The following is a 22,121-nucleotide window of genomic DNA, read 5'->3' as shown; positions in this document are numbered from 1 at the left end:
TCCTTTTAAAAAATTAATAACTAAATAGAAAACAAGAGTGTGAGAAATCGAGTATTGATTGTTGGAGAAATCTTCCTTTTCAGCTGAACAATAGTAACATAGTAGATTCAATATATAAACCTAAATTAGAAGAAGGCTCATATAGAGAGACTGACACATGTCACTTTTATCTCACAGCTATTTAACTCATATATACATATATAATGTTAATATGAGACTGTTGTCTTGGTTAAGAACACAGACTAGCCGATGAAATGTACTTATGTTCACCTTTCCAAAAAAAAATTTAAAAAAAATGATAGTACAATTCATGTTTAATGGCTCTATTTATTCAATAACGTTCATAAATAGACGTAAGACAGTCAACATTCAAAGTATAAATTTAAGATATCTGCGTCATATAAAATTAAAAAGCAAAAAAACATTATTATTCAGAGCTTCACTGTATTATGTATGTTAGTTTTAGATCCAGTTTCCCTAAATGTTCAATGCTGGTATTGGAAAAAACGACGTTCTATGTGTGGAACAAAGCCTCGACGGGTGGCAGAGAAGAGGACATTGAAGAGTTGAAAGACTGAATGAAAGAACTCATATTTCTTCTTATTGCTTCATTACTTCCAGCAGTTCCTTTTTCCTAGGAGTTCAGTCCATGACCAATTAAAATGAAACATCAAATATGGATACCAGAACCTAATTAGTTGGTTTTTGCCAATGATTTAAATAAAATAACTGGAACTGAGTTTGAAAATTTCTTCATTTGCTTTAATCATATTTCAGGGAAATGTTGTGTAACCAGTACTTTAGATGTGTGAATAAGTTTGTGACCATATGGTCAGAAAGAATAATTCAAATGAAGGACAAGCTTAGTCACACATGAGCAGCTCAACACAGATGCAAACCAGTTTGGAGGGGAACCGTGATAGAGACTAACAATTTCAGCTTTTACCACTTTTACTTTTACTGTCATTTATTTCTGGCTGATAAAGCATCATCAAACACGTGTTATTCAGAGTTCAGCTGCTGGTAGTGTCAGTTTTAAAATCATATTCGGTTTTAATTGAATAAATGTTCATAGCTTTTAAGTTCATAATTAAACAGAGAAGAAGTCTCTTAACACTTGTGTTTTCCCCCAGAGATAACACAAGGGATACCACAAACATTGTTTTTTGGGCGTCTGGGTCACCTTGACCCAGAGATAACACAAGGGCTACTAAAAGGATCTAAACAAGACGCCACTTCTGTCCCGAGTCTTATACTTGGATTTGTGGAGAAAGATGAACAATCCAGAGAATGTACGAATGGCATTATCTGCCGCTTCAAGTCAAAGAAAATACAAGCTTCACAGATTGACAGTCCCCGACAGAATGGTCCCTAGCTGTAGAAGGCTCGCTGTTTTTAAGTCAAATGTCCCTGTCCAAGAGGTTTTTCCGGACAAATTGTTCTTTCAAGTTCAAGTTCCTAATTTGTCTTCCTGTCATCGGATTATTCAAATGTTGCCGGGCAGGGGTCACCTTCCTTCCTGGGGTGTCGCTGGCTTCTCTTCCGTCTTCCGGCTTCACAACACAAGGGTTAAAATAAAGGCACTGCTTCATGAAGCTTCAATGTGCTATTCCTTACTATAATTTAATTCATATTCAACTTCTTATCTCAGACTGTAATTGAGCAATAGGTTATTGTTAAAAGTCACATTTTAAAATTAATTCATTAATTTCCTGTGGTGCTTGTTCTCTTATGGGTGTTGCAAGGGGCAGCAAAAAAGGAAAAGTCATTAATATTATTAAAAAAGGTGTGACTGGAAGTAAAACATATTTCATGTTTTTCATTCAAAAATAAAGCACCTGCAAAAGTAGTTTTATAATGGATATACAATCAAATGTAGACTCTGAAAATACATGTATTAAATTGAAAATCGATCGTGAAAATGTTTGTTGTTAATGCTAAGATTTGAAATACTTCCTCTTAACCCCAGAAATGTGTAAATAACAGCTGATTAGCAAATCTTTGAAGAAGCACAAATGTCTCCGACATGGGACAAATAAAAGATGATCTTATCTTTAAAGTTTCGCTAGATTGTCGAACAGTTATCGAGCCAGAAAATCTGGTACACATTCCGTTCATCATGGCAGCAATTCTGGGTACAACTAAACAAGTGCACATATGGCAGATGCTGGAATGAGTTTGGGGGGGTGTTGGTGAGCAGCTATGTCGTCCGTCAGGGACTCTGAAATATCATTAGCATCAGTGTTTAGCTGGGGTGGAATCACAGGCTTAAATGGTTTGTCAAATGAAAAAATTGAGTCAAGTTCGGAATTTTATTTTTTTATTACGCATACAATGAACAACATTTCAATCTGTTCTGAAACAGGTGATGAGGTTTCATGAAACATTGTTTCCCTCGTTTGAAAAAAAGTTTCATTATATTAGTTGTAATATAATGCCAATGATTATTTTGGCATCATAAGATAGTTTGCCCTCTAGTGGCCTGTGGAAGTCACCACACTGTATCATGAAACCTTAATAAATAGATGATAGTTGAAGCTGATATTTGCATATACGACAAAAAAATAAATATATATACGTATATATATATAATATAAATGAGACATGTTTTGTTTGTTATTTTCAATAATACTGCCTTTTCTTCATTATTTACATAGTTAATACATTTTTTAGTATTTTATTTAGTATTTTCAAGTATTAGTTTTCATCATCACAATTTAAAATGGTGCTGGATGAATAGATTTAATATATATTGTAATATATACGGTTTACTGACCTTAAAGCCTATGCATGTAGGTATATATATATATATATATATATATATATATATAATATACATATTATAACCTATAATGTCAATGATATATATAAAATATAAATAACTATATCTAGCTGAAATCGGTATGGTTGTTTTTACTTCAAAGGTGAGGAGGTTTGCTGCTGACAATGTTTTATGAATGCAGTACACAAACACGATGTGTAGCAGAATGAAGACAGAAGTGGGTTGTCATCATTAACAAGCTAAGTGGTTTAGCACATTAAACATTCATTTTGGCTGGATATTAATGTTGACAGTAAAGTTCCTGGGCTCTAAATATAAAGATGGGTGATCAAGCCCGGGGGCAGATGGTATTTACCATAGTGTAATTAAAAAGCTTTTATCAACCCTGCGTTGCCGTGGTGACGGGAAGATTCATGTATTTTAGATATAAAAACAAGGAAAAGTAGATGCAACAATGAAAAACCATTTGTTTAATTGTAGCTTTTTATTTTGTTTTTTTTAGAGTAAGTCTTTATTTTGCACATCAGAGATCGGTTAGTGACTGAAATTATGTTATTTATATATTTTTGGGGGGTTTTAGTTATTAGGATTGTAAATGGCTCCAGACTATTGTTATGTGGCAGGGTTGTTTTTTTTTCATTTTCTATGCTTTTCTAACCCAGCCTGTTTTCATTATAATGAATTATTTCACAAGCATAATTCATCTTCATCGTCCACTCATTTGTTATAATTTAATATACTAATTTTAAGTTTGCTCTGCAGATTTATGAGATGGATGTGTTTAAGAAACATACATTAATCATATGTTTTTAATTATGACTGGAACAATTTCATCTTTTTAAGTAGCATTCATCCATCAGTTGTTGCTGGGGATTTTCACTTTTTTGCGTAATTGACCAAGAAATGTCCCCATTTCGACTTGTTTGTTAAGGAGACAAACAAGAAGATGGTGTGTTCATGAGGAAATACAATCCTGTATGCAATGTGTCTCATGGTGTCTTTGTGTTCTTTACAAGACTGCATCTGAATCATCTTGTAGATATATTTACGATACGCAAAAATAATCTATGATCTAAAGCAGACCTGGGCAGAGTGTGGCCCGGGGGCCACACATGGCCCTCTGACTTTATCTATGCGGCCCGCCTGAACTTTATAATACTATAAAACTAAAAATAACCATTTAAAAATGTTTAATCCATTATCCATCAATACTGTTACTTGTTATTTTTTTTAAGATCTTTTTTTCAATACCTTTTTTCTTGTAGTGCTCTTCTATGATATTTCGTTAATAAGATGTTTGTCAAATTAAATAGTACACAATTAATTTGTTGCAGGTCTTAGTTTAATTTCTTTATCATGCATTTATATACTTGTACTTTCCTGAAGAGCTTAGTTTGAATATCTTTTTTTATCCTCTTTTTTGCCTTTCATTTTTCTTATTTTTATGAATTGTGTTTAATACTTTTCATAGTGCTTTTCTATAATATTTTTAAAATAAAATAATAATTAATTAAATGTATAATATAAAATACAATTATGGCATAAAACCCTTGTTTTACATTTGATGTATTTTATTTCAAATGGTAAAATAATATGCAAATATGCAATGTTTTTTAAATCTTAAAGTACTTAAGCTTATTTTTGAATGTCCTTATATTCATTTATTTATTTATTGATGGCCCCTTATAACAGATACGATATACAATGTCCCCCCCGAAGGAAATACAATTGCTAACCCCAAGTTAAATTATTCAGTGTTACACAAAGCAAGAAACAATATTGGTAAATTTTTCAAAGGAGATCCATTGAGAAAAGGATGGGAAAACCACAGATGAAAATCTCAAATTCTGCTTAAAGTTTCTCCAAAACTGAAAATTTCCAAAAGTGAAAATCAAAAATGTAATTGAATTACATAAAGTTGAATTAAAGCCGAATTCCTGTGAGACACTCGTTTGAGTAGAAGTTAATTTCATAAATAATAAACAAATACAGACAAACTAATCCGACCGAACAGCTGAGATGAACAGCATGTCCCATCACTTTTATGTATTTGCATGAGATATTTATTCGGGGTAACAAAAGCAACAGGAGATACAGTTTGAACAGTGGATTGATCCTGACAAGCAGAGCGGTTACCAGCGTCTCTTGCACTCTTGACTCGTATCGATTAAACACAGCATGAAGAAACAAACACCACTCAACCCCGCCTGACCTGCACATTAGACCGTTCACTGTTTCTGACATTGTTTTTACCCACAATCCTCCAGTTGTGCCCTTTAGTCCTTCTCCTCCTCCTCCTCTGACAGACCTATGAGTCTTCCTACTCTCCACCTCTTTCCAATATATTGGCTCCTCTCTGCTTCCTGCATCTGAACAGGCTCTCTCCTCTCCTCAGGTCATCCATTACTACAGTCTATATCGAAGTTTTGCCGCCAAACAACCAAAGTCCTCCTCGTTTCCCGCGGCTGCAGTACAACCTGGAGATCAGCGAGGCGATGAGAACTGGTGCTACACTGTTGAGTTTGCAGGTGATTACACACTCAAGCACAGACACACACGCACACAGTGTCATAAGTTGACATCAACGCTTCAAGAAATGTTTTAAAATAACACAAAAGAGTTTTGGTCAGGTTAGCAAACTGACTGAAGGCTGTGAATTTAGAGAAATAAGACATAATAGCTCAGAATTGGATTAAAGTTACAACAATTTTGCCTGCAAGGAGAGTTTAATACAGAACCATTTCTTGAAATGTCCGATTTCACTCTGAAGTGAGAGCTGTTTCGGTCGCATCTTTATACTCCAGCTCTGTTATTTATTATCGGTTGTCATTGTATATTATTTTCTCTCTTAAATTGTATTTTTGTAAATGTATTTTTAACATTAATACGTACGATTTATACAAGAAAGTGCATTAGGAACATGTGCAACATATGACATATATTTAAGTAAAATAATCATAATTAGTTTTTTAAAAAAGATACATAAATTATTAAAAATAAACAATTGGCAGGAACAATTGTAGTGGTAGAAAGCCGACGTGTTTTGTATGTGTTATTTCATAGAAGGAACTACTGTTCAGTTATTGGATGTTTTGCATATTGTTACGACATATCATACACTCTCGGACACACCGTAACATCCCCAATGTCATTGAATGCATCACGCAATCACACAATGTCATTTGTCGACTTTAACACGTCAAAACATGTTTGTTTTTTTCAGGTTAGGAATCTGACTGTGAGCTTAGACAAAGAAGAGACATCAGGGATCAGAATTGGTATAAAGTCACAATTTTACTTGCAAGGAGAGATTAATACAGAACATTATTATAGAATGTCCCATTTTCACACTGAAGTTAGAGCTGTTTCGGTTGCATCTTTATACTCTAGCGTAAATTATTATTATCAACAGAAACAGGAACAGATAAAACAGAAAAAACGGCAAACAGTTGGTGTTAAAAGAAGATTAGTGTTTTTCAGACATTCCGAAGCCAGATAAAAACTAAGCGGTGCTTTGAAAACGAAGCAATGATTAACATGTAAATACCTGTGGTTCAGCAAATTTGGCAAAACTCAAAACACTAGCTCAAAATACAGATTGAGACAATACCATTCTTGCATCATAGCGTTTGGACTCGTCTTGGACAAGAGTTCTACAAATTAAATGAATAAAAATGTCTCTTTGTCTGACTTTCAAGGCAGTGGATCGAGAGCAAGACCCGATCACCTATGAGATTCACAGTGGAGACCCACATGGACATTTTGAGCTGCAACCAAAGTAAGTGTGAGATCTATTTGTGTTATTTTTAAACAAGCAGCTTCTTTTGTATGCATACACTCACTCATCTTACTTCAGAGTCCAAATGCGTTTGTTTTATTCATTCATTTCTTGTTCTGTGAAGTGTGTTTTAGTTTGCTTAGAGGCCATTTACATTTCTAGAAGAAGGAAACGAAGAGTGATTTTAGTGAAAGATGAGGGCCTGAAAAATGGATGAAATAGTGAAGCATAAAACGTTGAGTTAATGGGTCTGGCGGAGTCACAATCTTTGAACAGAGGAGAATAATAATGAAAATTCAATACTTACTTTCTTTTTCTTTCGTTTGTTTTCCACAAATCCAAACTAACGTGAGCCATGAAGACAAACTGGGCTCCCTGTGCATTGATCCGGTCCAGAATGCTAAACTGCCCAAGCTGGCTAAGACCATCTCCTTTCTTTTCGCTTTTATGCAGCGTTTGGCTGAGTTTGATACCCGCAGGAGAACCAAGCCAAATTCAAGGAATAGGTGGCTGGAATCTTCCATTATGAAACGAAATGAAAAGAACCCATGTTTCCCACGAGATAAGACCTGGAGATGTTTGAATACATTCATTTTTACTGTAGCCAAAACACATTGTTTACACAAGGAGGACATTGTAGATGTCTCACAAATGAATGTTAACATTCAGCAAATGTAACAGCTAAACGACCTTGAAGTTCAGTTTTGGTTTAAAAAAAATAAATAAAAAATACCATAAAGAATTTCTATACTTCTAAATCAGCTTCTAAACTGGACAGCAGTTTGGACTGGCTTTTGTGTTCTTTAGACTGTCGAGATCAGGATTGGAACAAGACGGTATACTGACAATACAAGATAAAGACAGTAGACTGTCAAGACGAGATAAAGACAGTAGACTGTCGAGACAAGATAAAGACAGTAGACTGCCGTGACCAAGACTAGACAGTAAACTGTCCAGATCAAGACAGTAGACTGTCCAGACCAAGACAAGATCAAGACAATAGACTGTCGAGAGCAAGACAAAATCAAGACAATAGACTGTTGAGAACAAGGCAAGATCAAGAAAGTAGACTGTTGAGAACAAGGCAAGATCAAGACAGTAGACTGTCCAGACCAAGACTGGAAAAAGACAGTAGACTGTCCAGACCAAGACAAGAACAAGACAGTATACTGTCCAAATCAAGACTCGAACAAGACAGTAGACTGTCCAGACCAAGACAAGAACAAGACAGTAGACTGTCAAGAGCAAGACAAAATCAAGACAGTAGACTGTCCAGACCAAGACTGGAATAAGACAGTAGACTGTCCAGACCAAGACAAGAGCAAGACAATAGACCATTAAGACCAAGACAAGAAAGGGACAGTAGACTGTCGGGACCAAGACAAGAGCAAGACAGTAGACTATTAAGAGCAAGACAAGAAAGGAACAGAAGACTGTCAAGACCAAGACCAGACTGTTGAGAAGAAGACAAGACTGCTGAGACAAAGGCAAGACGGTGGACTGTCAAGACTGGTCTCGAGAACCGCAAGATTAAAAATTCAAAGTCAAAGTAATTTCAATCATATCAAGTCTATGCGTGTTAAAGTCTGAAGACGGAATTACAATTCAAGAAAGCACATAACTAACATAAGATAAATGACTGAGAAAATTGCCTCGTTAAAAATAAGGTGCAAGTAGTTGAGTCGGAGCAGAAAGATTTGTGGTTGTTCTTGGTCTTACATTTCCAGACAGACAGCACTAAAACTTCCAAGTACACTTTTACACACTTTGATTTATTTGACTGTTAATCAGAAGTTCTTCCCTCCTTTGTCATTTCTAATGCTTGAATTAGTCTTGATTTAAGACGAGGTATGAAAGCAGATTATGTTACAGAAAAAATAGTTTGCTTATAATCCTTCTTGCTCGGTGTGTGTGTCTGTGTGTCTGTGTGTGTGTGTCTGTGTGTGTGTGTGTGTGTGTGTGTGTGTGTGTGTGTGTGTGTGTGTGTGTGTGTGTGTGTGTGTGTGTGTGTGTGTGTGTGTGTGTGTGTGTGTGTGTGTGTGTGTGTGTGTGTGTGTGTGTGTGTGTGTGTGTGTGTGTGTGTGGCTCACACTAGAGACCAAACATTACCATTCCAGATCATTTGTTCAATGACTATCCAAACCAACAGTTCATTAACATATATTTGTCGGCTGGTGGGATTTCAGTTGCCGGCTGAGTCACTGTCTTTTTAATGGCACACCGTTGAACCATGACCGCACCTAAGAGACCCATCCTTAATACCACGGCAGGCACCATCTGCATCAGCAAACCAATCATGAGCACAGCAAAAAAAGAAACTGCACTGTAATTAGGATTTGCTGTCACTCGGATATTCCCAAAGTATTTTGTTCATAAAGACAAATGCTCACAGGTTGGGAAGACGAGTAACATGGGACCAGGACAGGAAAGCGGAATCAGCAAAGCTGCCTCACGTTTGAAATAAATGGTGGGAAACCATCAGCGAGGGAATGATCAGCAGCGTTCATAACTTACTACAAAGCCCACCAGGACCAGTTTGCTTATTCATAAAGTCCCTCACAATCCAATCGTGGCCTCGTCTTCCTGCTGTTGTGTTGCAGAAACTCATAGTTACAAGATAAGTGAATTAACATTCTCTTTTCAGGTCTGGTTATCTGGTTCTGGACAAGCCTATGGATAGGGAGTCTATGGACTTTTACTCTTTGGTGGTGACAGCTTCTGATCGACATCCAGACGGGGTAAGATCTTTTTTTATCATGTAGGCTCCACGAAGCATTCCAAGGGAAAATAATGTTCAGTCTCCAGCTCATCTTTTTCCTACAAAAAAAAATGTATCTTTCTTTCATGAGAAAACAGGGATCAGTTAAAAAGTGTGTTTGTTGAAAGAGCACTGAGTCTGACATGTGGCATCACGGCAATGTTTGAAGACTACAGGCCTCCACTGACTAATGGGATCCCAAACGCTATAACCGTCTTCTGCCTGCAAAACCACCAAAACTGATCATACAAACATGGCAGCCAAAATCCAATTAGGGGTTAAATATGCAGAGGGTTGAGTAATGAACCAAAAGCTGGGTTTGTTTGGATTTTGCTAGTAATTTGGCAGACGATAACTGTCGGGGAGATCATCTGCTGGAGAAAAACTTTTAAGTGTAAGTCAATATTAAAAATACAACAATATCATTTTCATGACTTTCTGAGGAGTGGTCGATTTATTTGTTGCAATCTCATATTGTCGTTCAGTTTCAGTAATTTTTTATTAGAATTTTCCCAAACATACTCAGTTTTTGTTTTGCATCAATTGTTCACATACTAATGTATTTTCAACAATGATCAATCATGTTCTACTTTAATTAACCAAATAATAAACTGAAATCGAAGTATCTATTCAGACAGGATATTTTTGTGAAAGTAACAATTTATTTTACTGAAATAGAATATTTACTTCATACTTAATATTTATGTTTTTCAATTTTAATGGGATCATTATGTTTATTATATGGACAATAAGTGTTTCATGTCGTGGATGGTGTTGGGAGTAACAAATTATTAGGTAAACAAGTTAACAAGTCCTGTAACTAATAACTTTGTAATGCCTCAAATCCAAAATATACTATTCATATTCATACATGATGATAGATGGTTAAAACTATGTTATTACCTATTTTAAATAAATAAAAGATGGACTTGTGGGAAAGATTGACTGAAAGAAACACAAACGTTCACCTCTTTCTCACACGCTGTATAACTGAACAATGTATCACATTCATGGAAATGAACAAGCAGAAAACATTTGGAATTTTCATTAATTGCTATTTGAAAAAGTTGCACGAAGAAAGCCTTTCTGTCCGTCAACCTGATAAGACATTAATGATGGTTTTTGTTTACATTTCAGTTTACATTGTGGGTTTGATTACGTCACTGTTGTCTCCATTTATTTATTTTACTTTCATCTTTAATATTATATAGTTTGTATGTGTGGTTTAGTCTTTATTATTGTAGTTAATTGTTTTTTGGGATATAATTAAAAAAATTATAATTTGTTGTGTGGCGATCTGTATTAACGACGACAACTGTACCCCTAATTTTTTGTTTAATTTATTGGTCTTTTCCTATTTTCCGAATTTTTTAGTCACAGCATCCAACCTTAAACTGGCCCGTACATCTGGCAAATAAACCTTTATCTCTCTTGCAAAAAGTTAATTTCCCTAGTAACTAGTTACTTTGAAACTAGCAAGTAACTTGGATTCTATTTTAAAGCAACACGTGCCCAACACTGTCATGTGATCATTAATGCGATCATTATGTATGTAAGTAAGTAAGTAAGTAATTTTTATTTGTATAGCGCTTTTCCAGACCAGGGTCACAAAGCGCTTAAACAATCAAAACAATATTCAATAAAGTATATATTTTAAAGATCAATATAAAAACTGATAACACAACAGGAGTTCCAGAAAATCAAGGAAAAGCCTGAACAAATAGAAACGTCTTAAGATGTTTCTTAAAGGAGTCAGTAGACTCCATCAAGCGCAAAGAGAGAGGAAGATTGTTCCAAAGCTTATGTCATGTGATCATACGTGTGATCGTTGTTTGTGTTATAATATATTGACGTCAATGTGACACTGCAGTTTGTTCCGTTTGATCGTTTCACCAAAGTGTTCTTCTGCCTCATAGTACAATAAAATAACTTGAAATTGATTCTTATTTTTAAAATAACCCTCCAATTTAATTTACGTATAAACTCCTGCTGTTAAAGTGGATCACAGAAAAGTATTCTCCACTTTTATCTGATTTCCAAACCCGTCCTCCGTGTAATATTGACGGTTAATTTCTTCGGCAACAGCTTCATCTTCAAATCAGAGAACATTGTATCAAACAAGACTAAATCAATTTAGAAACATCTGAGATTATAAATGGTTGTGGAAAAGAAAATAAGGCTTGTGATATTTCCATAGGTGAAAGGTCTCCCTCTTCAGTTAAATGAACATCACGGTCCTACTCGCCCTCTCATTATTTTCTCCTCGGCCTGAGAGAGGGCAGAGACAAAAGAGTCTCATGTCAATAACTATGGAGGAAAATTTAAAGGCTCCTTTGGGCAGAACATTTGAATTGTCTGACCTTCTCTCAAACTAACCCTTTCCAAAATATTTCCCAAGAGAGAAAGAGTGTGGGAGGTTATTGTAAAGACGCTCTTATTTCCTGAACAGCATGGTGCACACACACACACACACACACACACACACACACACACACACACACACACACACACACACACTCCCTCACACAAACATACGTAGACAATACTTTTAAGAGCCTTGACAATTTATGTCACAATAGAAACAACTATAAGGCTGATATTACTTCTGTAAATCTTTTTGCAACACTGCGTGTAAAACCTCTGACTAAATATGGCCTGATACTGAATAATTGATCAATTTAAAACACCATTTTTTAAACTACGGGGGTCACCTACTGAGTTCTAATAGTAGGATGTTGCTGCTTGTTAAGCTTCGTCATCGTAGTGATTTGTTTTAACTTACCTTCAGTTTAATTGTGTTAACACAGATATATATAAATGTTTAAACCATGACCTTAATTGCAGGAAATGTGGCCTTAACTTGAGGGCCACAGAACAAGAAAGACCCCCCTGAACCCCAAAAAGTGAAAGAACACAAAATAAATTGACTAACATTTGACAATGTTAAATCTTAATTATGATTCAAATATAAACTGAAGGAGATAATAAACCCCATAGTTCCTGTAACAGTCACAAGGCAAAATAAAAGCACACACAAACAGAAAATAAATTCACAACTAGTTAAGATGCCGTAGTAGTGATGGGATGATGAAGCTTCATGATGCACTGTCATTATACTCAGCGTCCACTAGATGTCACTCTATGATCAATAGCTACTGGAGTCTAACATTGTAAACGTGAGGGCGCCACCTACTGAGCTGTAAACTACGGTATAGTGATACACCGCTTTATAAAACTTCTACTGTCCATTGATAATTTTCAGTTCCATCCATGAGTCTAAAAAGAATAAGGAAAAAAGAAAAGGATTATAGATGTATAACCACCGCAGTCGCTTCTGTAGTGAACAAAAGAATGTAGCTACAAACTCGAACCCTGGCTGTGGTAAAACTTCATTGTTAAACAACTTTCCCGAGTCGTGTTTCTAGACTGTGAAACAAACCAAAATATACAAACTGATAGAAAGACATTGAAAGGAATGAAATAGAGAAAAAGATTGGACTATTGTTGTCTTCTATGAACCCATTAATCAGTATCACAGCAGAGGCCTTGGGTTGTCTTCATATGCGTGTACACACACACACACACACACCTGACTGTCTGCCCTATTATTAAATGTCCTGTTGTGAGAGTGTCAGACTACAAAGTGCCTAATTGGCTGTTTGGCCGGTGAATCCATCATGCTGCCACAGGTTAAGGACCCTTCGAGTCCATGCATTAAACCCGCCCCAGCGTCAGGACACTAAACAACAGGAGGTGCAAACCTAACTTAGTGCAGCACGATTAATCACCAGACGGAACTTCATCATATCATTGCAAGCTTTCCCCCGGAAATGATCAGTGTGTCTGCTGAACGAATCACCATCATTCAGACAAATTCAAATGAAGGTTTCAATCATTCTTCGTGGAGACACCTCGACAGAGCCCATCGGGATCTTATTGTTATTGATTTTCATTTTTCTGTCGGATGTTTTGTAAACATTTGAATCCTGTCTGATGTCCAACAAAAGTGTCTGAATCATAGTTGAGAGTTTGAGGATAAATCATGAAATGTAAATGATTGATTTAAAGGGGGGGAAGAAAGAAGCAAATTGAAAAGAGAAAGGAAACTATTGACACACAAATAGACACACCATGTTTTACTTTTTTGCTTTTTTTTAAATGTAATTCTAAGAACATGGGCTGGTGAAGCTTCATGAAACACTGTCAGTAGGTGGCGCCCTCTGATAAATAATGAAAAATACAGAAACTGATTCATAAGGGTTCATCAGGACGAACCCATTTTTGGGATTATCATTTGAAAATAAAGGGAAACTTTCTTATGTTTGAGAATAAATGAATGACAAAAACTGGTTCATGAAGCTTTACCAGCCCAGAAAGAATAGTTAAGTCTGTACTTTTTAAAGATACTACTGTAAGTACAAATTATTAAGGAGGATTTTTACTGTCTCTCTTATAACTCACAATAATATATATCATACAAAATATTTATTTGTCTTTTATAAATATAAAAACTATTATAATACTGCTTGGTCAAAAATGTTGCTGGTTAGAAATAAAATATAAACTTTTACAAGAATGAAATATTCGGACATATTATAAAAGTATGTGTAGGTTTTAAAGTGACCTCTGGACACCACAAAGTTGTATAAAATGTAATATAACAAACCAGTTCGTCTTCCAGTGATACAATCCAAATCCCATGTTATGATCACGCAGAGCAGGGAGTTCCAGGCGGCGACTGAACGTCCGTGTTCCCTTGTTTCGACGGTGCTTTTGCCCGACAGTAGAAGGTTTATTGATCCCCTTTCATAGAGACTGTCTGGAAGTGTGGTTGCCTGCCGGGCTTCTCTGTCAGCCTCCAATCTCTGAAGTCAGTGATCGATCACGGCAGTTTAGTGAGCCCCGGGAGCTCACAGGTCAATAAACAGACCCGTAAAATGATGCTTTTTTTCAAACCATGTTTGCGAGTCTCTTTATGTCTCTCTTGCTTCTCTTTTCATGCTTTAAGTTCAAAGGTCGGAACCTTGGTTGAGAGGCTAAATTAACGGCATTAACACGGACACTTGAATCAGTAAATTGCTAAAGGAATAAAGCTAAAACCCCAGACCGTGGCCCAGTGTACTTCAGGTGGCCCCCTCTGACCAATTTCAGCTTGTGGCCCCGGCTCCACAGGTTATTGTCACCTGCTCTTTAAGATACTTTACTTGTCCTTCCTCACAGATAATGAGGCTTTTTGACCTTAAACCATTGCAATAAACATGTTTCTACATCAATATATTCAGGTGTTAGGCTAAATAATGAGAATCTTTACTCACTATAACACTTACAAAAACAGCTTTCATGCATCTGGATTAACACACACGTGCACAACAAACCGGATAAATGCTTGTCCTTAAAATCTCATATAAATATGCTCCCACTCGACAGACAAATAGATTCATTCAGGGTTGCCTGTCAATATAAAAAAAAGGTTGAAATGAAAACCTCAAAACTGAAGCTATACTTGACATATAGTTCACCATTTCACTCCAGTAACTCGATAGCTTAACAAAAAGCATAAGAAGCAAAAATAAAGAATAAAAAGGGCATTTCAACTTAGAACAACATGTCATCTGCGTAGAGTGTATAAAATATTGACTATCAGAGGTCGCAGCCAGCTTGGATATGGAGTCTTTTGGTTTAGCCAAACTCACGACAAGAGTTTAATTCTTGTGCAATCTGTCAGTGAGGGCTCTTGTTCATCCAGTTCATGGTGATCCAAGTGGTTCTAAAGCGAGTCAACCGGACTGTGTTGAGTTATAGGAAGAAGTTTCACCTCTTATCCTAGAAGTTTCTTCAGTTCGTTGTGCAATGAAAACAGGCCGAAAATAAATCAAATTGGTTACTTGTCGGTCACGTATACTACGCCCTTCATTTAGCAAATTCAACAAAAACTGGTTGTTTAATAAAAGCTTATACATTAGAAATAAATTCCCTTGTAGAATTGTGTGTAAATCAACATTTATCTGTTTCTGTTTATTTGCCTTGGTGTGTTTGTGATTTCTAGTTTTCCTGCAGCCAGCCTAGAGGGCACTAGATGAACTGCAGCTTTTTGCACATTCGCATTGCCTTCACTTCTAAAAACGGATGTTGCCCCCATGAGTTTAAGGTTTAGCCAACTAGCATCACTAGAATCACTCTTATGATTAGTAAAACCCAACAGGTGGAAAATATGTAATCTTCAGATTGCTTGTATGTTCCGGTAATTTTAAAAGTTCAACATCACTTAAGATCAAAATTTTCCATGGTTTTATAATTAAAAATGGATGTTTGGAATGGATCACATCCAGTATTTCCATTCTTCTATTTCTGGACCACTTCAAAAACATCTCGCTATCTATGTGTGTCTTACATATATTTAAAAAAAAGTCATGTCCAAAACTGTTTAAAAAACATGTTCCTTTAGATCTATCACATCGTCTGCACTCTCGTCACGACTCGTCTTAAGCAAATTTGCCAGCATTGTGCCCCAAGCTGCCCGTTTGGACCCCTGCTGGTTCGATCTGAAGGTTTAGCACTAAACAGCCTCAAAGTACACGCAGACACACAGGCACAAATCTCCAGAAACTCACCTCGGAGCAGCACATGTGGATAATGTGGGCAGAAGCAATAAAAGACCCGGGGATTACATGAGTGATGGTGGGATGTGCCAGGTCTTACTAGCGTGTGTCGCACCTGCATACAGATGATTGGTTGTTGCTCGTCTGAGCAAATTGTTGCAGAATGAGTCATGAATGAAACAGCTGATGCCAGTCAGCTCATGCTTAAAGACCTGAGTGCTCTGCCTGAACTGATGTTATACCATATACTTGCCTTTCAATTACTTCCTGTTAAGGGCTTTCTATGGCTGGCATTAAACCTAAAAAAAAATATCTTACAGCAGAGTATTTCTGATGCAAAATGGAGGACGATTAAATTAAAAATGAAATGAATTAATGTAACAGCTTTAAATTGGTTTGCAAATGTTTGGTTTATTTCTTGATTTTTTACCATTTATTAGTCCTACTTGACAATATTCCATTATCAATATCATCGCAATGACTGGAACATTTATATACATAGTTTGCCTGATTCATCAACACAAAACTATAATTCACTATTTATTTTTCGTTATTTTTCATTGTCTGATGGGAATATATTACTAATACTAATGGCTACAGAGTAAGCAGCATATTAATGTTTCTTTCATTTTTTTAAATACTTTTTTGTGTGGTAAAAAAAATCTACTTTTCTTATTTTCCTTCCAAAAACAAAGTTTTAAATAAAATGAAAATAAATTACACTAATATTGAAAATAAAAATAAATCATGTTTTTTTTAATCCTAGTGTATTGTATACATTCTATTGATGTAATTTGTTGATTTATTTTACCATCTTCAAGTACTTATTTCCTCTTTTATTTCTTGAATTAAAATTAAAACAGGAAATTAAGACATGGTTTCAGAGTAAAATAGTAGAACAACTAATTGTTCTGCACAGAGCAGTGACATTTCAGAGAAAACCGTTAGACCTAAGGTATGTGCAGTATTGGATGAAAACAGATGTCTGGTAAAGTCTATGTGAAGAACAAGGTTTTTCTTTCTACCTGAGGGAATTGCCTTGTTATCTTTTTGTCTTCAATTCACCGATTTCCTCTTCGCTCTGGAGAAAAAGTCTCCAATGGGAATAAGAACCTTTTTTTTCTTCTCTTGACCCATGTGAACAACACTTTACCAAGAAAGATGATTAAATATGTTAAGAAAGTGCTGTACAATAGTTTAAAACTTGTACCATATTGGTTATTACATAACCCATAACACATTTCTCAAACTAAAGTAATTATGAGCTTTAAACACAGAGTTCATAACTAAAACACTGAGTGGAAATTGAGTCTGTTTAAGTGGAAAGAACTCCCACATCACCTTATTTGGAGCTTGAATTGAAGCATTTCAGTGGATTTCAACAGAGTTGCACATCCGTGTTCCAGTCAGTCTGTCCGTGTGATTTGAAGAAGATGCATCAACAGTGTGTTGCAACAAGTAGGATTCAAATCCCAGGGTTATTTGTTTCTGCCACTAATGAAAGCCAACATTTCGAGTGTTCTCGTGCAAACAATAAACAGCAGAGAAATGGTTTCACACTGACCATAGGGGTTCCAAATGAGCTGCCATAAAAGTTCGTCAGTGTCTCTGACAAACATGAAGTGCAACGAATCATTATGAACAGTGACTCAACTGAACGGAGCCACTGTTATAACAAAGATGTGTGTTTGTGTGTGTCCAGACCTCCACTGCGACAGTGAAAATCGTGGTGACGGATGTCAATGACAATGACCCGCTGTTCGATGCCTCGCTGCCAGTAAACCTGACGGTCATTGAGGAGCAAAACAATGCCTACGTTGGAAAGGTCAAGGTAAGCATTTGACACACACACCTGCACATGCACGTGCACACACACACACATACACACAAACAACTCTTTAATATCACTGCAAGTACAAAGGGTTAACACATTCTATGAAAGACTTCAGTATAGTACATTATGAGCACACCCATAAGTCATTGTAGGGCAATTACAATGTCATTCCAAGAAATTATTCCCACTTCACTTAAAGCTCTTAACATCCACCAATTGGGAAACTTCATATTGTTTGAAATACATTCACGGATGTCATTATCAACTGACATATCTTCTTCTAAAAAGCCTTATGAATATATTATGTTGTATTGATGTGTTTGCTTTTCAAACAAGACCTTCACAGAAAATGTTTCCTAAGAAGTCATTCATTTGTCGGAATATCACGCTTCTTTATTTCGTTGTTTGGATTTATATAAGCTTATATAAGCTTGTCTAAATTTCAGGCTGTTGGTTTGAAACATTTATGACACAACCAACAATGTACTGTACTGAACTTGGGAAGTAGTATTATTTGCTTTCGTCAAACTGGATGGCAATCTTTTATTTTCCATTCCCATGGAGGTATACTTTTCTCAAACCATAGGGTTTGTCAGATCCATGGTGTTGCTTAGTGAAGAAGAAAATAGAACCTTTAAAAACATTGTGGACAGAGAGGCGACCAAGTTATAGATTTTTCAACACGTTCATGGACACACATTTATTTTGCCTTGAGGGAAATAAATCATGTTTTTTTAAACTTGCTCAAGTCGCAGCATCAGATACTTAATTATATCACATTTAAGCGAGCAAACCTAATGTAGCTTTTCGGGTAAAAAAAAAGTGGGCACAGAGTGTTCTTTATTTATCTCAACAAAACATGCTGCTCTTGGCCGCAATCCACAAAAAAACACCATCAACTGAACTCCCCAAAGTTGCTGGAAATCACCCACATCCACAGTGTTGTGATTCCCAGCATCAATCTGCAGCTCAATTATCATCACCGCACCACGATGTCGCCAACCACAGAGCACATCAGAACACCCAGAGCAGCAATGACTGTTGGTAAATTGGGATTCAGCATTCATTTAAAGACAACCTTTTTTCTCACGTCAAAAATGTCTTCAACATAATGTATTTGCAAATTGCAAAAATGTAAGTCCATTTTTAATGTAGCGACTTGGGCTCAGTTGTTGTCGTCTTTATCTTCTTCCAATGACACACTTGGAAAACCTAAATACCTCCATGGTGCTCATCTGTAACAACCATCTCGTATTAAAGCCTCAACGTGAGTAAATGTTCCGGGAAAAACTTAATAAGTTTATATTTTAAGTGTGTTTGTAGCGAAAGCTCCAAGCCTCTCAGCCCCAGCTACAGGTTTATCCTTATTCAAACCCATCACAAGGGTAAGTGCCCACGCTCAAGATTTAGGCTGCATGGCCTTGCATAAAAACAAGCTTGAAATATAGATTTGTTTCAGAAGAATTACTAATTTTCGAAGCTTCAATTAAAGATAGTCCTTACAGATGAGCAGCACGGGGGTATTTGGATGTTTTAAATTGTGTCTTTTTGCAGGAAGATGAAAACGAAGACCATTGAGCATGAGTCGCTACATTAAAATGAACATACATTTTTGTCTATAAGTCTAATAAAGGGATTTACTATGAAAATAATCCCAACCTTTAGTCAACATGGGGGTGAGTAATAATTAGTGAAGTTGGAATTTTGGTTGACCTATCACTTTTAAAGACAAAGTCTATATCTAAAGAAAAAAGGAATCCAGTATATGTATATAAAATCCAGTGCAGCCTTGTGTTTATATTAGGTTTGTAGTCATATACTACACTATTTCATATACTTTTGTATGTACACTTACATTATCACAACGTTACTTAACCTACAGTTTTTTAAAGAGGATAAAATCACATATGCTTCCATAGGCTTTTACTTCTGCATCGAAATAATCAGAACCTATATCAATGCATTACACTTAATATTAAAAAAAAACTTTTTTATCCATTAAAGCTGTGGATGACAAACAGTTGAGGGAAAACATCTACAGGTAACACAGGATGGATGCCTAAACAAGATGAATGAAAGAGGGGAAACCATCAAGCGAATTGAGAAAATGTGTTTTATATTATTACTCTGAAGGACAGAGATGTGCTTGATTTTTCGAATTAATTGGGTCAGGTTATTTGCTTTAACTCTCTATTGGCCACACACCTTTGAAAATCAACTGTTACTGTTGTATCTTTTATAAACACACACACACAAAATGCCAAACATCCAACATGACATTTCCCATAGCTCCACACCCCAACATGGATTTCCTTCGGATCAGCATCCTGTAGCTCAACAAAGACACGTGCACTTGCTCCGATCTTAATCACCAACTGCTCTTTTCCTTTGACATAGGTCGGGTGTAAATCTGACACTTTGATATGCTCTGATCTTTAAAAATGCTCCCTTGGTTGTGTGCCTCCCTGGATTTGTTCCAGGCTTAATTCACAGCCGTTATCTACTAGTGTCAGAGGTCTTTGATCAACCTGACACATCCCTGGGTTCTAAATGTTAATCATGCCTCTCTGTCTGAGCACCATGGCATGTGTGGCAGTAGCTCAGGCCAGTGACTATTGGCGTGAAGAAGAAACCCAAGAATCCAAAGGCTTTGGTTGTGAGGATTTTTCATTTAAACTTTCTCTCAGATCTTTGGGGCCATTCCAAATCCAACATCTAAAAAAAACCCACCCTGATCTTTAAAGAGTGCAGTTGGAGGAGTTCCAGTAGGCACCATCTTCCATTTTCAAGGGCTCTCGACGTTATTTCATTTGGAAACAGACGGCGTGATCCCAGAGCTACTTTGCGTGACTTGATTCTGGGCCGTGTTCCATTGTTCTCAGCGAGGTCTGTGCCTGTAGGTAATGAGCAGATTCCTGGAACAATATAACAGCCTCGTATCGGCTTTTCAAGGCTTCTAGAAAGACATGAGAGAATGAGGAATTATTAATCCAGCGTTGCAACAGGGGTTCATAGTTAAAAACTTCAATCAGTGTGACAGATCAATCATTAACACGTCAAGTCTGTTGGAGACCATTTACTCAATTACAGGTGTGGGTTTGAAACCTTCAGAGATACCTGCGCGATAATTGCGTCAATAAGTCGTTGAGTCATTAATCCTGTTCGTGTTTAAATGAGTTTATTTTTTATTCTTTCCAACGTCCAAGCATTTGTTTTTCCAATAAAAGCATCACTTTTTCAAAGATGAATTTAATCAAATCTGACAGGAGGAAGCGCCGCGGATTATTCCACCCGGTTTGCTCACGACAGATGATTTTCTTGATTTGCACACTTTCACCTGCTGAGAGTCCAATGAATCAGTGGAATCACCAGCTGCAGTCATTTGCTGGAATAAGAAATGGCCCACCGTTTGCCCCTTATGGTGCGATTACCTGACACGGCAGCAAGGTTGTTTGTTCTCCACAAACACTGTCGAGGGAATGCACTGTGCAAAACAAGCTTTTTCAAGAGCAGGTGTGAATAAAAACGCTTGATTAGATGGAATAAGGTCGGCTGGGGTGTTCCTTAATCGTACTGCATGGGCGAGTTTCTAATGAATACAGTTGGACGAAGATCCTTCTCTATCCACGTCCGTGGCAGTTTGAAAGGGTTAACAGATACGTCCAAGATACTAGAAATCTATGAGGTCGTCTCTTGATTCAAAACGTAGCTGAAAGGGAATCTTGAACTGATGAAGATTGACAAGTATCGATCGGCTCCAGCTTCAATGAAATTCCTGGAACAATAAAATAAGTAGATGCAGACGTCTTTTTGAAACTGAAAGCAGACCAATCTCCCGGAACAGTGAATTGGCACTCGATTGCGAGGCTTTGCACGTTTTGAGCTACACATTGGCATCAATCCTGAACCTCTGTGGTTCTAGGACACTATTGAAGTCACATGTTTGATCCTTGATTCAGTAGATATTGCTTTAACTGTACTACATGAACAAACTCACATCAAGATGGAAACCCCTCTGTAAAATATATCCCAGTGTAAGAACTGGATGAAATACATATTTTCCTGATGCTGTGTTTGTGGTTTTAACTGATTGGCAAGGTAATTATGCTGTGAGAGGCGACGCTGAGGGAGAATAAAGTGAATTATCGAGGAAGAGACAGTCACAGACACCATCACTCAAGGAACTGTGGACATCAATATATTTGACAGACGGGTAATTAATCCTGGATATGCTGGAAGGGATCGCTGGTGTTTACCAAAGCAGCTTAAACAAGGTCACGTTTTCATTGGTTTGTGTCTGTGACAAATGATGAGTGAGGTTTTCAATATAATATGGACGTCCATATATCTTAGTTAATCTTCAAATCAAA

General features: G+C 36.6%; 1 protein-coding gene across 1 annotated transcript in view; it reads left to right on the top strand.

The window, feature by feature from the left end:
- pcdh15b (protocadherin-related 15b) overlaps positions 1-22,121 on the top strand; it is a 158,388-nt gene that overhangs the window by 97,060 nt on the left and 39,207 nt on the right. The window contains exons 17-20 of the mRNA XM_087794099.1: positions 5,178-5,310; positions 6,481-6,560; positions 9,205-9,298; positions 17,620-17,748. Of these exons, the coding sequence (XP_087650225.1) occupies positions 5,178-5,310; positions 6,481-6,560; positions 9,205-9,298; positions 17,620-17,748 (436 nt within the window). The remainder of the gene's footprint in view (positions 1-5,177; positions 5,311-6,480; positions 6,561-9,204; positions 9,299-17,619; positions 17,749-22,121) is intronic.

The sequence above is a fragment of the Callionymus lyra genome, chromosome 6, assembly GCF_982586985.1.
Source record: "Callionymus lyra chromosome 6, fCalLyr1.hap1.1, whole genome shotgun sequence".
NCBI classification, from domain to species: Eukaryota; Metazoa; Chordata; class Actinopteri; order Syngnathiformes; family Callionymidae; genus Callionymus; species Callionymus lyra.
The sequence above is the reverse complement of the archived record's forward strand: the minus strand, read 5'-3'. Positions and strand labels throughout refer to the sequence as shown.